A 16,937-nucleotide genomic window follows, 5' to 3' on the forward strand; every position below is an offset into this window, starting at 1 on the left:
CAGAGGGTGTTAGACCATGGGCTGTGCACAGGAGGAGCACAGAATAGGCAGAAAAGAGAGCAGGAGGAAGTCGGTCAAAGGAAGACTGTGGGAGCAGGACTGGAAGAAGAGAGGTGAGGTAAAGCAGCAGAATAAGGACTCTGAAGAGTGCAACTTGAAATCAAGAATGCAATGACTGCACATATAAATTTTTACTGGGCCTGTAACTAGCTAGATGCAGCCTTTGGAAAGCAGGACTCTATTCCCCCCCCCCAATTTTTTTTATTGATTTTCCACATTTATCACAAAAATGACCTAACAAAACACACAACAAAGAAAAACACATTACACTACAATAAACTAGACACACACAAAATGATTTCTTCAAATACCTAATTCTCATTACATTGATAACTGACTTCCTTGAGTCCCCTCTAACTGAATTTCATTATATCACCTGTATAGCAGTTCTCCAAATTCATATTTCTACTAATATTGACTCCTTTCATTTACTAACCTCTTCTCCTTTATTAATTTTCTATTCCTTAGTATTTACTACCATATATTCTTATTCTACCCCTAAGCCTATTTATTATTTCCAAGAATTTTCTATTTATTTTGGAAAGCAGGACTCTAAACCTGACCTACTAGACCAGATTATAATGCTTCTGGCTGTTGCTTCAGGGAGGTTCCAAAGCAATTTCCTCCTTCTGCCTCAGCAGGACTATCAATTGTGATCCTGAACTTACTGAGGTGAATCAACACTTGGATCCTTGTCCAAGGTCCTGACTTTGCCTGAGTTTCCATTATCTTACTTGGGCCTTCATCTCCTTTTAGTGATGAAAATTGAAATGGATCAGGACATTCAAGAATTATGAGCTGCAAAGTTTCTCATTGTGAGCTTGGTAATTTTTCCTCCCGCAGGTTACTTGTTACCTTTTTAGCCCGGTAATTATGAGATTTAGTGTGGTCACCAGGAAGAAGACACCCCAAGTATGATTAAACTTCAACAGTTCTAACTCCTGAGTAACAATTATCACAATACTGCATCCAAAGCTAAACTCACCTTTGTCTGAGAACATGTCTGCAGCGTGCATCAAAAGGTCTACCAAGAAGGTCAGTTTTTCATAGATGTGAAACTGGCATTCTACAAACACAGATGGGTACAAATGCTTTTAACTCTGAGAAGCTATCAACACATGAGAAAACAAATGTCTTCTAAGACTGGATTCATACATGATGCTGCTAAAGAGGTTGCATGATTTGAGTGATTGAGACCGTTTTTTACTTTGATGGTACAGTTCAAGCCTTGAGATATAAGAAGCTGAAGAGCAGAAGAGTAGGTAAAGGTCCAGTTGTGACCGACTCTGGGGTTGCGGCACACATCTCGCTTTAGTGGCCGAGGGAGCCGGCGTACAGCTTCTGGGTCATGTGGCCAGCATGACTAAACCGCTTCTGGCGAACCAGAGCAGCGCACAGAAATGCCGTTTACCTTCCCGCCAGAGCAGTACCTATTTATCTACTTGCACTTTGACTCACCCCGTCGTGGGGATTCGAACCGCCGACCTTCTGATCGGCAAGTCCTAGGCTCTGTGGTTTAACCCACAGCGCCACCCGCGTCCCTAGAAGAGTAGGTGCTATATATTTTTTATATAGTTTCAAGAAGACTTTTTATATAATTTCAAGAAAATAGTTTCAAGAAGACTAACAAAAAATCTCTGTAATAAAATGTTTAAAATATATAGAAGAGTAGGTGCTATATATTTTAAACATTTTATTACAGAGATTTTTTGTTAGTCTTGTTGAAACTATTTTAGCTTCTCCCAGCACTCCCCTGGTGTATTTCCAAATGCCCTTTATTTTCGGCAAGCAGCAAATCCAGTTCATCACAAACGAAGCAACATGTTATATTGATGTACTGTATGTGGCTTGTGTTATAGAGTCGCAGAGGCAACATTAGATAAATGCCTGCTTTCACTCAAAAATTGGCGTGGGGTTGGGGGAGAACCAGAGAGAGGGGTGGATGGAATGAGAAAAAAGGAATGGGGAGGGAGAACGGTGGTGGTGGTAGGGAATGAGTCCAATGGGACTTCCTTGTGAGTAAATATGCATATGCGCCATTGCACAAGGACAAGGCAAAGGCCGTTCCCCCAGGAAAGGGCAGCTGAGTGTTTTCAAGGAGGTGAGAGAGGTGAAATCACATACATGAGATGGCGTCAAAACTACCCCAACCTCATAGTGAGTCAGTTTACCAGATGGTAATAGCTGCCACTGGGTGGGTGCGATGGGAACATTTGGTCCTCAGAATGCCATTGGATTCCAGCATCCAACATCTCTGGCTGTTGGCCATGCTGGCTGGGACTGATGGGAATTGGAACCCAACAACATCTGAAAAGCCAGAAGTTCCCCTCGTTGGCTCTAGAGCATGTTGCCTGAGGACCTGTTAGCAACACAGCTGCCTCAGTTTGTGATGAGCCAGCTCACCACAGACAGCAAGCGGCCATTTGAGCAACTTCAAGAAGACCCGGCTCGGAAGGTGTAACAGGTAACTGGCCTAAGATTGCTCCACAAAATGTCACTTGAGGATGCCAGCTTGAAGATAGCTCTAAGCAGCAAGTGGGGGACCTGCCAGCAGCTGTCAGGAAACAGGAGCTCAGGAAGGTTTCTACATTTCCTCTTTTCTTCACCTTATGTCTCTATTATGCCGTGAAAACTAACATATATGTCTTAGATATATCTTAAGCTGCTTCTTTCTTTCAGCCTTGGACTCTTTTTCTTACCACCACCCCCTTTCTGACACTGAGGAAAACACACAATGGATCGTGAATATTTAATTGTCCCTCTCATTTTACAGGTTTTAGTTTAAAGGTAACCATAGCACACGCTTGCATCCATTATTAATTGCTGAACAGCTCTGTCGCTTCTTCGGACTCCACTTTCCTTTCGATGTTCGCTTCATATGAGCAGTGGCGCCGTCAGTGGAAAACAACTTTGATATTGTTTTAAGTGTGAGAATCTGGCAAATGCGATGACAACCTAGACCAGTAGGATGTAAGCGGCTGATTTCGGCGGATGGGACAATGTTTAAGAGCGACAGCAAGGGCGAGAGGCAGCCGAGGAAAGTCCGATTCCGGGTCGCTTCTTCTCACAGCGGGAGAGTGCTGAAGGAGGTGTACGCCGACGGGGAGACCTCTGACTCACTGGATTCCGAGTGCACCAGCAACTCGGAAACAGACCCAAACAGCAGGCTGAGTGAATCGGACGGGCCGCACAACGGAAACCTTGGGTTGGAGTGGGATGAGAACGAGAAGGTGGGCGATGACATGCTCATTTTCGTGAGAGCTGCCAAAGAGAGAGGATTTGGCACCAAAAGAGTCAACATCCTCAGCAAAAATGGCACCGTTCGAGGAGTCAAGCACAAAGTCAGTGCTGGTCAAGCCCTCTTTGACAATTTAACAAAGGTATTTGAGGTAAGTGAAGCAGCTTTGCTCCTGGTCTACAACCTCTTTCTGTCTCCACTTTCAAATTATCCCAAAGCACGCGCCATATTTTTGTCTATGTATGCTCAACAGTCAGAGTTCATAACAACATCCCAGAGATTAATGCCTAAAATGAGAGCTCCTTTTGATCTAGAGGTCAGGCTTTGATATCTTTGCAACAAAAGCAAGAAATAAAAATAAAAATTGACATTACCAGAAGCCTGCAGGCTAGATCGCACCCCCGAAAAACCTCAAAGGGGAACACTCTAAAGGTCTCTGGAAAGATCTTCACCACATGTTGTATTAAATATTCTTTTCAAGCACTTTGGGGGTATGTAGTTAGCCCTGCTCAGGAGATCAAAATAAATATGTGGGGACTCAAATGGTGTAAGGGTATTGGGGTGAACTTCCAGGCTTTGCTCCAAAAGCCCAAGTCATGGGGAGAATTCTAACCATGTTCACTAGAATTCTCCCCACGATCAGGAACTGTGCAATCAAGACTCCAAATTGCAGAAATTATTCTAAACATGTTCAGTGGAACTCCGTGAGAATCGCCTCACAGTCCTTCATGCTCGATACCTGAAAGGTCAGGTCAGGTCAAAAGGGGGCGGGGCCACTGCACATGGGAATGCTGGGAGTGGGACAGCAATGGAGAGTTTAAATGATGCTCCCTTTGGAAGATGCCGTCTGAAATAGACTGCTGTTCATCATTTCATTTAAAAATTGGCCTTGTCAGAAATATTTCCTTTTTATATCAGGTTCTGATGTGGTTCATCAGTCTTGTTTTTAATGATCAATTTCAATATTGTAAAAACATGCTTCTCACAGCCATGACATCATCATCATCATCATCATCATCATTATTATTATGTAGCACTACAACTGATCTCGGTAATTCTTATAATCCTCTAAGGTAGACTAGCATTATTATGTAACAGTGGATACGGGGAGCAGAGCCAAGCGTTGGTAACTTGCCTAAAGAATATCTAGTTGGGTCCTAGCAAAGGCAAAAATTGAAATGTGGACTTTTGGGTTTGTAGCTGTGCCTCTACTCCACTATGCAATTTGAGATTTAAAGTAAAAAAGAGTAGTGCATACTTGTCTGCAAGATTTTTCTTACATGTAGGAATTTTGTTGTGTTTGAAGTGCTCCTTGATGGTGAAGAAAACGAATTCTCAAAGGAGATTTCTTTCTTCCTTCCTATTCAACCTGTTCTGGATTTTAGCCCTAGCACCATTAAGCCCTGGTGATATCCAACTTGAATTAACCCCTGAAAACCATTGTTGGTTTTTACAAGCAGGAGTTAGATGATCTAGCCTCAGTCAAGCACTTTTCAGACTTACTCTTTTAATGGGACAATTAAATACATGCCTAAAGTTGCAATCCTCTGCACATTTACCTTTCCTTTCTTCTGAGTAGACATACAGGCGATTGCATTGTCACCCTCTGCCACTGAAGTCCAGAGGACTTAAATATTCCAAGGACTGGCTGAATCATGTCCATCCTACCTAATGGTGGGCTGTATCTGGTGCTGTTACTCAGCTGACATAAAGGTTTCCACCAGTGGAACAGGGAGGGGAGAAACCTTTGGTGATTCACCCTTTCTGCTGCAGACCGTCACCTCCCTAAATCTGCTCCAGACGGTTGGGGGACCCTCCAGAGTAAATTTAGGGGGCTGCAGGTGGGAGGGGACACCACTGAAAATTGCTCCTCTCCCTGCTCTGCTAATGGAGGCCCTACGATCCCTGTTGAATACAACCCAGTAATTCCTAGTGAGATATACTAAGGTTGCAAATAAATTATTAATCCCTCTTATCACCCTTTCCTTCTGGTGATTTTCAGGTTGAAAATAATGAACGCTCTTTGCACGTCATATTAAGTCTTGAAATGATTACGTATGTGAAGCATTAATTTTGGACTTCTGAAAACGGATTAAGAATGGAAATGTGTCATTACAGCATAGTCATATGATATAATTTTAACAGCTTTAGGCAACTGTTTGCATCTTTACATCTTCCTTATGTAAAAAATGCATACTTGCAAACTCCCACCAACTTGTCGAACCAAGAATGTTACCTTTGATAATGGCCACACAAAAACACTTTAGTAGAGGGGAAATGAAAACTGAATTAGAGCTCTCTGTCTTAATAAGACCCTCTTCTCACTAGCTGCAGGAAAGGATTAAATTGCTTCATTTGAATTTTTCCCCATTCTGAGTACTTAGGCTGCAACCTTCTTTGTACAATAAATTTCAGGACTCCTAGAGAAAGAAGCCAATTGAATTCAATACATGTCTACTCAGAAGTAAGTCAGCTGAGTATGGTGATGTGTGATCATAGCCTAAATGTATGGTTTCTTGATATAAAATCCTAATATTTGTATACTGAGGAAATAAAAAATATATCTCAAAATATCAATTTTTTAACTAATTATATTTTTCTAAATCTCATTTTCAGCCTTTAAATGTTGAGTATTATTCGGCTCATTTTATTTACATATTTACAATATTATATACCATTAATTAAGTGGAGTGCAATGAGAAATATATTGAAACAGTATAAAATTCAACACACACATATATGCATGCAAACTATATAGCACATCAAAAACCCCAAACACAGGGCTGTTTGCTTTGCAGGGAAAGCTTGAGTAAATGAGAAAGTTTGCAACAACTGTAACTTAGTACAGAAGATATGCGTCCAGTGTTCAAAAGGAGAGAATTCCATAAGATAGGTGCTGCTAAACAGAATGCCATGATGAAAGTTGATGGGCAGATGTCCTACAGCAGAATTTCTGGTCAAATGTAGTGGTCAGGCAGGGGGTGCAGGAGACCAGGCTATAGAAGCCGCCTCAAAGTTGATAGGCGTCTTGTGATTGATTATGTGGGGTAGGTCTTACTTGGGCTCCTCCAATATTTTGTTCAAGTTGGCACCCCTGGACCAGACAGTTCCTCACGTAGTAATAATAATAATTTAGTATTTATACCCTGCCCATCTGGCTGGGTTTCCCCAGCTGCTCTGGGCGGCTTCCAACCAAATATTAAAAACACAATACAGCATTAAGCATTAAAATTTCCCTAAACAGGGTTGCCTTCAGATGTCTTTTAAAAGTAAGATAGTTGCTTATTTCCTTGACATCTGATGGGAGGGCGTTCCACAGGGTAGGCGCCACTACCGAGAAGGCCCTCTGCCTGGTTCCCTGTAACCTCACTTCTCTCAATGAGGGAACCCCAGAAGGGGGGTGTCTGGACAGAATGATGGAGGTGGAGATGCTCCTTCAGGTATACTGGTCCGAGGCCGTTTAGGGCTTTAAAGGTCAGCACCAACACTTTGAATTGTGCTTGAAAACATACTGGGAGTCAATGCACGTCTCTCAGGACCGGTGTTATATGGTCTCAGCAGCCACTCCCAGTCACCAGTCTAGCTGCCGCATTCTGGATTAATTGCAGTTTCCTAAGCTACCTCATTGACTCTGTTAATAGTCACATGTAACAAGGAGTGACCTGGGATGAATATATGAATTCCATTCTGCATCAAAAGACAAATGCAGCCACTTTATTAAGTGGAACCAGAATGAGCACTGCAGTGTGAATGTGCATCAGGATGCACAGCACATCAGCTGCATTCCTAAAATATATGTGCAATAAAATTAAGTGGGTGAGTGGATGTGGTCTTGATACCCAACTATTCACATAGAATTCAAAGCAGACAACTGCACAGAGAGGCAACTCACAGCTTAGGAGGAATCACTATGTAATATGCAACACTTTCACTATTCAAATAGGATCAAATAAAGGATCAAACAACTTTGGATTGTGCAAATGGTTCCCAAACCTATGTTCTCTGAGGTTTTTCCTGCTGCCTCCGCTTGAAGATCTTACAGGGTTTGTAACCAGCTCATTAGCTCAGGGGTTCATCTACTCAACATCTAGGCTAGGGCAATCTTCTGAAGGGGATTGAGGGGACTGTGAGAGAAGCAGAAAGATAGTATGTGGGGCATTTTTAGTTTCTGGTGGTAGGAGAAAGCCAGCTCAGATGGCTGGTTTTGAGTTGGTTCTCTGTTGTGACTCTGCATTTCAACAGCTAGCCAACGCACAGTATTTATAAAGTAAATCTACTTGGAGGATCTACTGGCAGTGGTGTAGCATGGGTTGCCAGTGCCAGGGGCTGTGCAGTGGAGGGTGGATGGGTAGAGGGAAACGGATGGAGTATGCATGCGCATTCAACTATCTAAAAGCGTCCACGTCACTCAGGAGAGCACGGCTATAGAGATAAGAAAAGAAGAGTCATTCTGTTGCCTGGAGAGGTTACTTCCTGGTTCGCATGAAGAAGCCATTTTCAACAGAGCCCAGCAACTGAAGTGTGCAGCTGTATTGAGGCAGCACTGGGTGTTGAAATTTTGTGCCCCCAAACAATTTTGCTCCTGAGGCAACCACCCCTCTGCCCCCCAAACTATGCCACTGTCTACTGCAGAGTCCTATCAGCAATACACATGTAAGACATATTCCTCAACAAGTGGTTTGAACCTATGCACAGAGCTAAGATGGCTCTGCTGTCACAGAGGTCTGTGAGTGGGACAAGGCTGCAATAGTTTTCCATAACCTGTCTTCAGCTTCTTGTTTTCTCCGCCGAAACTTTCCCCAGCTCATTGACAGTCCAAGTACCCAGCTGATGGCAGGATCAAGTGATGTGACTTGGATGTGTAAAGCAGACACCATAAATTAGTCTGAGCTTTCATATCTATTGCTGTCAATGTCTCTCAAAGGTGATACTTTTCAACAGAGGAAGTCAACACATTCCGCTGAGAGCCATGAAATGATGAATACACACGTGCAAATCAACCCAATTATATGATGCTCTTTTCTCTAAAGTAATGAACAGAGAGCATTCGTCACATAACCTTTGAACAATATTTATGGAATAAAGTAGTCATCTGATTTCAGAAGCCCAGGGGGAAAAAATATCACACCTAACATCTGAACCACCCAGTCAGAAAGATATTGATTTCTGATCCTCTGTCATAAAGCTGCCAAAAATATGTCCTCAATGGGGAACTTGGATAATAGATGGGAAACTTCAGAGAGCCAAATGTGGCCTTCAAAGCCTTCCAACCTGGCCCTCAGGGCTCTCCCCTGTGAAACTCCCTTTTCTTAGATTACACCCCTCACTGGTTCTGCTTTGCATCCTCTTGGAGTGTTTTTGCCTGGTTGGTATGTGTCTTTGAACTCTAATAAAATAATAAAAAGCAGAGACATCACCTTGCCGACAAAGGTCTGTATAGTTAAAGCTGTGGTTTTCCCAGTAGTGATGTATGGAAGCGAGAGCTGGACCATAAAGAAGGCTGATCGCCAAAGAATTGATGCTTTTGAATTATGGTGCTGGAGGAGACTATTGAGAGTCCCATGGACTACAAGAAGATCAAACGTATCCATTCTTAAGGAAATCAGTCCTGAGTGTTCACTGGAAGGACAGATCGTGAAGCTGAGGCTCCAATACTTTGGCCACCTCATGAGAAGAGAAGACTCCCTGGAAAAGACCCTGATGTTGGGAAAGATGGAGGGCACAAGGAGAAGGGACGACAGAGGACGAGATGGTTTGACAGTGTTGTCGAAGCTACCAACATGAGTTTGACCAAACTGCGGGAGGCAGTGGAAGATAGGAGTGCCTGGTGTGCTCTGGTCCATGGGGTCATGAAGAGTCGGACACGACTAAACAACAACAACAACGTCTCTTACTTGTTTGGATGGAGGATAAAGAGGTGTGTGTGTGTGTGTATGTGTGTGTAGAAACTAGTCTCTTGTATAAAGGTAAAAATTTGAATATGTTGCCCCGCCTCCTTTTGCTTCTGGCCACGACTAGCATGTGTCCCCCAGAATGCTGCCCAGAGGAGAATGAGACCCTCAGACTGAAGGGGAAAAAAGTTCCCCACCCTGTCCTAGATTTAACTGGAACCGTTTCTCTTAAATAGGATCTCTTGGGCCTAACACTGCTTCAAAATTCTCTCTTACTAAAAAAGGTCCACACAGTTGACCTACTTACAAATTCTCTTTTCAACTAAAAACACGAGGAAGCTATTTAAGATAGGAGAAGGCAACAAAAGGCAGAGTTGGGCTGCATTAGCAGGCCATTTAAAAGGCAAAAGGTAAAGGGACCCCTGACAATTAGGTCCAGTCGTGCCCGACTCTGGGGTTGCTCTGCGGCGCTCATCTCGCTTTATTGGCCGAGGGAGCCGGCGTACAGCTTCCGGGTCATGTGGCCAGCATGACTAAGCCACTTCTGGCAAACCAGAGCAGCGCACGGAAATGCCGTTTACCTTCCCACCGGAGCGGCACCTATTTATATACTTGCACTGCAAGCTTTCGAACTGCTAGGTTGGCAGGAGCAGGGACCGAGCCACGGGAGCTCACCCCGTTGCGGGGATTCGAACCGCCGACCTTCTGATCAGCAAGTCCTAGGCTCTGTGGTTTAACACACAGTCTTAGAAAGGACTATCCTTTTTTTTGTCAGCTGAATTTTACACACATATACAGTGGTACCTTGGGTTACATACGCTTCGGGTTACACACTCCGCTAACCCAGAAATATTACCTCAGGTTACGAACTTTGCTTCAGGATGAGAACAGAAATTGTGCTTTGGTGGCAGCGGGAGGCCCCATTAGCTAAAGTGGTGCTTCAGCTTAAGAACAGTTCCAGGTTAAGAACAGACCTCCGGAACACATTAAGTACTTAACCCGATGTACTACTGTACATGTTGGACCTAAAAGGGTGTCCCCACATCTTGGCGAGGCTTAAGGGGTTGGAAATATTGCAGGAAGGTTAAATAGATAGATACTGATATAGACAGTGTCCTTCTTCTAGACAAATAGGTGTTGGGACTCACCATGAAGTTGTTACAGCAAGTGCCACAATTTCAAACAACACCAAAATACATGTGCCAGTACTGCGTACCCTTGAGTACCCCCTTGGGGGAAAAAAGCACTGGATATAGATATATTCAGGTGTGCATGAGTGAACCGCCTTTTCTACCACATGTCAGTTCAAAGCTGTTAAGTAGTCGAGGGACTTCAGACAATGCAGCTTCATTTGCCCTCAATGATGTGACCAAACCTGACTCAAGTGGTCTGCGATGTCGTCATGGTCACTATGTGATGCATTTTTTTAAAAAAAGGCAACCCAAGCAGTAGTGTGTTGTTGTTGTTTAGTCGTGTCCGACTCTTCGTGACCCCATGGACCAGAGCACGCTAGGCACTCCTGTCTTCCACTGCCTCCCGCAGTTTGGTCAAACTCATGTTGGTAGCTTCGACAACACTGTCCAACCATCTCATCCTCTGTCGTCCCCTTCTCCTTGTGCCCTCCATCTTTCCCAACATCAGGGTCTTTTCCAGGGAGTCTTCTCTTCTCATGAGGTGGCCAAAGTATTGGAGCCTCAGCTTCAGGATCTGTCCTTCCAGTGAGCACTCAGGGCTGATTTCCCTAAGAATGGATCGCTTTGATCTTCTTGCAGTCCATGGGACTCTCAAGAGTCTCCTTCAGCACCAGAATGCAAATCAGTAGTGTACTGAGGAGCTAAATGGTTTCTAATAGGGATGGCACAAATATATACACAAAAGCATGGAAAATAGATTCTTGCGGGGAATGGAGAGGGTCTGCATAACTTTCATGCCCTTTCAAATGGTCAATTTTGGGTCAAAAATAATTTGGCAAGCCAGCAGCTTGCACTCTGCTTGTTCACAAAGCAGATGTGCCAGGACTAGAGCCTTCAATATTCCAAGAAGGCAACGCTACTGCTGCCCCATGGGGGTGTTATTTATCCCTCCCGACTTGCCTTTTGATTGCTGCTGGTGTCTGGTGTGGAAAAAGTTGCTATGGCAACCCCTCCCCCCTCATCTTCTTTTGCCTGCTTCAATGAGAAGGGAAATGCAGTTGCCATGACAACATCTTTCCACATCCTCCAGGCAAAGCAGCTAGAAGAAAAGGTGACGTAGCAATTTCATTGGTGGCCCTTTCTGTTGGCTTTTGTACCTTTGGGACTGAGAATGAGGCGTTCTGAGTGTCGCCTGGCTTGCCAGGCTAAACCAAAGGCGTGCTGGGCTATATGTTATCTTTCTGAAACCAAGAGAGGCCTTCTCTTCCAATGGAAGGACCGCTGTACTTGGAATTTAGAAATCTGAATTCAAATCTCAGTTGAGTTGACTAGACTAGTCAGCTCTTGCCAAAACACTGCTTTTTAACCACTGTTGTTCTTCCTTCGCATGAAAATAATAGTGACTTTGCTTCTCTTTTAGAAAAATACATTAGTTGCATATATAACAGAATGAAATAAAAAGAGAGGATCAATGTCAGCTCACCTTACAGAAAGGATGAGCCATCAATCCTAACTGAAATATTTATTTTTTTATTAAAAAATTGTCCAGTAGCACCTTAGAGACCAACTAAGTTTGTTCTGGGTATAAGCTTTCATGTGCATCCAAACTTAGTTGGTCTCTATCTAAGGTGCTATTGGACAATTTTTTAATTTTTTAATTTATTTCGACTGTGTCAGACCAATACGGCTACCTACCTGAATCTATTTTTTTATTGATTTATTAAATTTGTATACTGCCCTTCATACATAGATTTCAGGGCAGTTTACTAGATATTTGGATGTCTGAACTGATACCAAAACAAGATTGATGATGGTATACTCAAATGCAGAGATGCAGTGGTACCTCGGGTTACAGACGCTTCAGGTTACAGACTCCGCTACCCCAGAAATAGTGCCTCAGGTTAAGAACTTTGATTCAGGATGAGAACAGAAATCGCGTGGTGGTGACGTGTTGGCAGCAGGAGGCCCCATTAGCTAGAGTAGTACCTCAGGTTAAGAACAGTATCAGGTTAAGAACGGACCTCCGGAACGAATTAAGTTCTTAACCCAAGGTACCACTGTATATATATTCAAATGCAGAGAGAGCATGAAGATTTCAGACTATTGCGTAATGGATGGTCGGTGTTTATTCTTCCATCCTCAAAGTATCAGTCTCTAAGGGCTCACAGGGTCCATTTTCATTGTTAGCCTCCCACACTGCAGGAACATCATTTAAAAACCTGCAAATATCTGCAAATATAAAGGATTTTTCCAAAACAAAATTAATTTCTGACTAGAAGGAAGACAACACAGGACACACCCGCATCACATGCCTCAAAGAAGTATTATCATCCTTACATCACCAGCAACTATCTGAACTAGCCCGTTCCTTCCTAGGTGGACTGGGGTCCAATATACTTGAAACATCCATTTTCAGAATTTGAACCTTTAAAAAGTAGTTGCTTGAAAACTGTGGGCTGCATTTGGATGGAGCCTTGTAGATTATTCAGTCAGGCATTGAGGCTGGAACCTTAATCATGTCTACTCAGAAGTAAGTCCCATCAAATTCTTACCGCCAGGTAAATGTGGTTAGGATTGTGGTCGCAATCCAGGTCATGTAGGAGAACAGCAAGCTATATTTCAGAAAGGGAAGAATCAACATTTGGCAAGAACCTGCTTTTGTACACAAGCAAAGCCAACTTATGAAAAAGGTGCATCATCTGAGAACATCTTTTTTCGAAATACATCCTAATGACAATTGTGGTTTTTATCGACTGCAGAAAAAAGGACCCCTGACCATTAGGTCCAGTCATGACCGACTCTGGGGTTGCGGCACTCATCTTGCTTTATTGGCCGAGGGAGCTGGCGTACAGCTTCTGGGTCATGTAGCCAGCATGACTAAGCCGCTTCTGGTGAACCAGAGCAGCACATGGAAATGCTGTTTACCTTCCCACCGGAGTGGTGCCTATTTATCTACTTGCACTTTGACGTGCTTTTGAACTGCTAGGTTGGCAGGAGCAGGGACCGAGCAACGGGAGCTCACCCCGTCGCAGGGATTCGAACCGCCAACCTTCTGATTGGCAAGCCCTAGGCTCTGTGGTTTAACCCACAGCGCCACCTGCGTCCCCTCATCGACTGCAGAAGGAGCAGGCAATTTTAACAATTTGGGGCAATGAAATTTGTGCTTTTGGCATGCATACCTCTGAGCGAGAGTGCATACAAGTGGGCTGTAAGTAGGGATGGAAGGAGAAAGGTGATTCAGTTCACATTTAAAAGCAAAGCTATATGATCTGCATGTTCCAAAGCAATGAATCAAAACACAGCTGCCCTTTGGAATTCACACTTCTCTGAATTTTGCAGTTCAGTTCCCCAGCCAAGTAAAATGTACAAAAACTTGCATATATTAGGGTAAAGTGTGCATATAAATGCACACATTCATGAAAATAACATAAAATGCATTGAATTAGGGGGGAACGGCTTGAAAAAAATGTGTACGTTTGTCAAAAATGCACAGGAAAATGTGTTTATCGGGAGACATTGGCACTAAAACGCTTGCAATTTTTCGTGAAGATTTTTTTAAAATTGCAAATGTGGAGCAACGGAGAGAAAATGAAATTGGAAGATTTGTCCCCCCTAGCTGAAGCTACCATGGGTCCTGGCTCTTTGCGGATCGTCCTGTGACTCTTGCAGGACATTTTGGGAGTGAGGGGTCAACATCTTCTCTTGACAGCTCCTGACCAAGGCTTTCTGATACCAGATCTTGTGTGAGCTGAGCGCAGCTAACTTGAGCTGACTTTCATAAGTGAAACGGAATCGACTGACCAGTGCAAGTTCTACAGATATCAGCAGGAACACAGGAAACCTACCCCGGGATATATTAAACCCTAAAGTTATGAAAACGTTTGCCAGTTGTATAAGGAGCTTAGTAATCTTAGTCAAGCGCAACCCACCCAAAAAAGATTTGCTTCTATATAGTCCGCATGTTTCCTGACGTATGTGCAGTATTTTATAAGCTGAGGGATGCTAATGCTCTTTTTATAGACGTACAGGCATGGATTCAGTGTTGTCTGAAGGCCAGTTGAGCAATCAGAGAGAGATGATGGAATCTAGACACATATAAAAAATGCTGTGAAAATGCTTAAAAAAAAAAAAAAAGCGCATACACACACACACACACACACACACACACAGTGGTACCTCGGGTTAAGTACTTGTTCCGGACGTCTGTTCTTAACCTGAAACTGTTCTTAACCTGAGGTACCACTTTAGCTAATGGGGCCTTCCGCTGCCACCGCACCGCCGGAGCACGATTTCTGTTCTCATCCTGAAGCAAAGTTCTTAACCCGAGGTATTATTTCTGGGTTAGCGGAGTCTGGAACCTGAAGCGTATGTAACCTGAAGCATATGTAACCCGAGGTACCACTGTGTGTGTGTATAAATTAATTTTCAATTACAAAAATCCATATTATATTATATTATATTATATTATATTATATTATATTATATTATATTATATATTATCATATCATATTATAATACCAAATAGCAAGACCACTTCAACTAGAAATCAATTACATGGCCAATTATAAATTTTTTGTGGCTTCCCCCGTGCCGTGCTTCAAGGTCTGAATATATTGAATTTGCTGTAAGCTCACTATCGTCACCTAGTGTCACATTTGTACAATGCACTTAAAACGTTTTATTTGCAGCTGTATAGCTGAGTCCATGAGGTGAAGTGCAACAGTTGCTCTAGCGGAAGCTTTTAGTGCAACAGCCTGTGCACAGAAAGTATTGGGGCTATAGAAGGCTGTTGTGCAGCCAGACATAGGAACCATACTGGCTTCTTGAGCCTTCTTTTTTTAAAAAAAGCCACTAGAACATAGACTAGACTAAAAGCTAGAAGCTAGAACTAGACTAGAACATAGCTAGGCGACTTTAAACTAATGTGATGTTGAATTCCTTCCTGAGAGTGGACTTCATTACATTTCCTACTTTTGTAATACAGAGACATTACAGACTATTAGCATTGGTTTAGTTCTGCTTCTATACAAATTGCTCTGTGAATTGTAAGCACAGGATCATGCTGGTTCTACATAGCACATTGAATATTAAACAAGTAACTGTCTAAGCAGATGTTATACAGTGGTACCTTGGTTCTCAAACTTAATCCGTTCCGGAAGTCTGTTCCAAAACCAAAGCGTTCCAAAACCAAGGCACGCTTTCCCATAGAAAGTAATGCAAAACAGATTAATCCGTTCCAGACTTTTAAAAACAATCCCTAAAACAGCAATTTGACATGAATTTTACTATCTAACAAGACCATTGATCCATCAAATGAAAGCAATAAGCAATGTACTACAGTCACACAATCAATCAATCAATCAATCAATCAATCAGTAGCTGAACAGGGTTCCACATAGTCACAAAAACAAAAAAACAAAAAGCAGCAAAAACAAAAAGGCAAAATAAATAGCAAAAGCAGACCTTAACTCAAATTGGAAGTGTGGCATTCAAAATGGAGCATATTTGACTTCCGAAAAAAGTTTGCAAACTGGAACACTTACTTCCGGGTTTGCATTGTTTGGGTTACACGTTGTTTGGGTACCAAGACGTTTGAGAACCAAGAATCCACTGTATTACCATTCAGAGAAACATTGTTAAGTTTTGCATTCTTTGGATTCTCTCTCTCTCTCTTTTGCTGGACGATATTATTAAGAGGGCGATGCGGGTGGCGCTGTGGGTTAAACCACAGAGCCTAGGACTTGTGGATCAGAAGGTCAGCGGTTCGAATCCCCGAGACGGGGTGAGCTCCCGTTGCTCGGTCCCTGCTCCTGCCAAGCTAGCAGTTCGAAAGCACATCAAAGTGCAAGTAGATAAAAAGGTACCGCTCTGGCGGGAAGGTAAATGGTGGTTCTGTGCGCTGCTCTGGTTCGCCAGAAGCGGCTTAGTCATGCTGGCCATATGACCCTGAAGCTGTACACCAGCTCCCTCAGCCAATAAAGCGAGATGAGTGCCGCAACCCCAGAGTCGGTCACAAATGGACCTAATGGTCAGGGGTCCCTTTACCTTTTTATTATTAAGAGGGAGGCATAAAGACAGTAGCATAGATGATATATGGAAGAGGAACAATTAGAACTTGCTTATGAACAAAGAAAAAGTCAGAGTTGGGCAGTGATACGGAATATTCAGGCATATAGGACTGACCATTTCATTCTGATCCTCCCCTTTATTGCTAGTAAGCAACAGGAAAGGACCGTGAATCATGGTACCATCGCTCCATCTTCTGATAACCAATCCTCTGGATATTTGCTTCCAAATGTAGCTTCTCTGCCTTGCAGGCTCTTAGAAAGAGTTGCAAGGCAAATCTTTTCAATTTGTCCTTTAATTTTGCTGACTGCCGACCCTCCCCATCTTAGCTGTGGTTTGCATTGTTAGTAAAAAATCTTGAAAGCTGGCTTGTTGGTTTTCTTCTTCTTCTAGGTCGGTCTATGTTTTGTGATTGATTCCATGTTTTATTATTTTATTCTTTAAGTAGATTTTTAAGCACAGATTGGATGGACATGTGTCCTGCATGATCTAGTTGAGATTCCTGCATTTCAGGGGGTTGGACTAGATGACCCTGCCCCCGACGGGATT

The 16,937-nt window shown here is 43.0% G+C and overlaps 1 protein-coding gene and 1 long non-coding RNA gene across 2 annotated transcripts in view; one reads left to right on the top strand and one right to left on the bottom strand.

Annotated features, from left to right (window-relative positions):
- Positions 1 to 2,055: 2,055 nt before the first annotated feature.
- Positions 2,056 to 16,937, top strand: part of GRXCR1 (glutaredoxin and cysteine rich domain containing 1) — a 51,397-nt gene continuing 36,515 nt past the window's right edge. The window contains exon 1 of the mRNA XM_053402950.1: positions 2,056 to 3,449. Within this exon, the coding sequence (XP_053258925.1) occupies positions 3,060 to 3,449 (390 nt within the window). The 5' untranslated portion in view covers positions 2,056 to 3,059. The remainder of the gene's footprint in view (positions 3,450 to 16,937) is intronic.
- Positions 7,187 to 10,416, bottom strand: LOC128420904 (uncharacterized). The gene is made up of 2 exons (XR_008332165.1): positions 10,338 to 10,416; positions 7,187 to 7,422 (listed from the first exon to the last, which is right to left on the bottom strand). It is a non-coding gene; the product is annotated as an uncharacterized LOC128420904 (long non-coding RNA).

This window comes from Podarcis raffonei, chromosome 9 (assembly GCF_027172205.1).
Source record: "Podarcis raffonei isolate rPodRaf1 chromosome 9, rPodRaf1.pri, whole genome shotgun sequence".
NCBI classification, from domain to species: domain Eukaryota; kingdom Metazoa; phylum Chordata; class Lepidosauria; order Squamata; family Lacertidae; genus Podarcis; species Podarcis raffonei.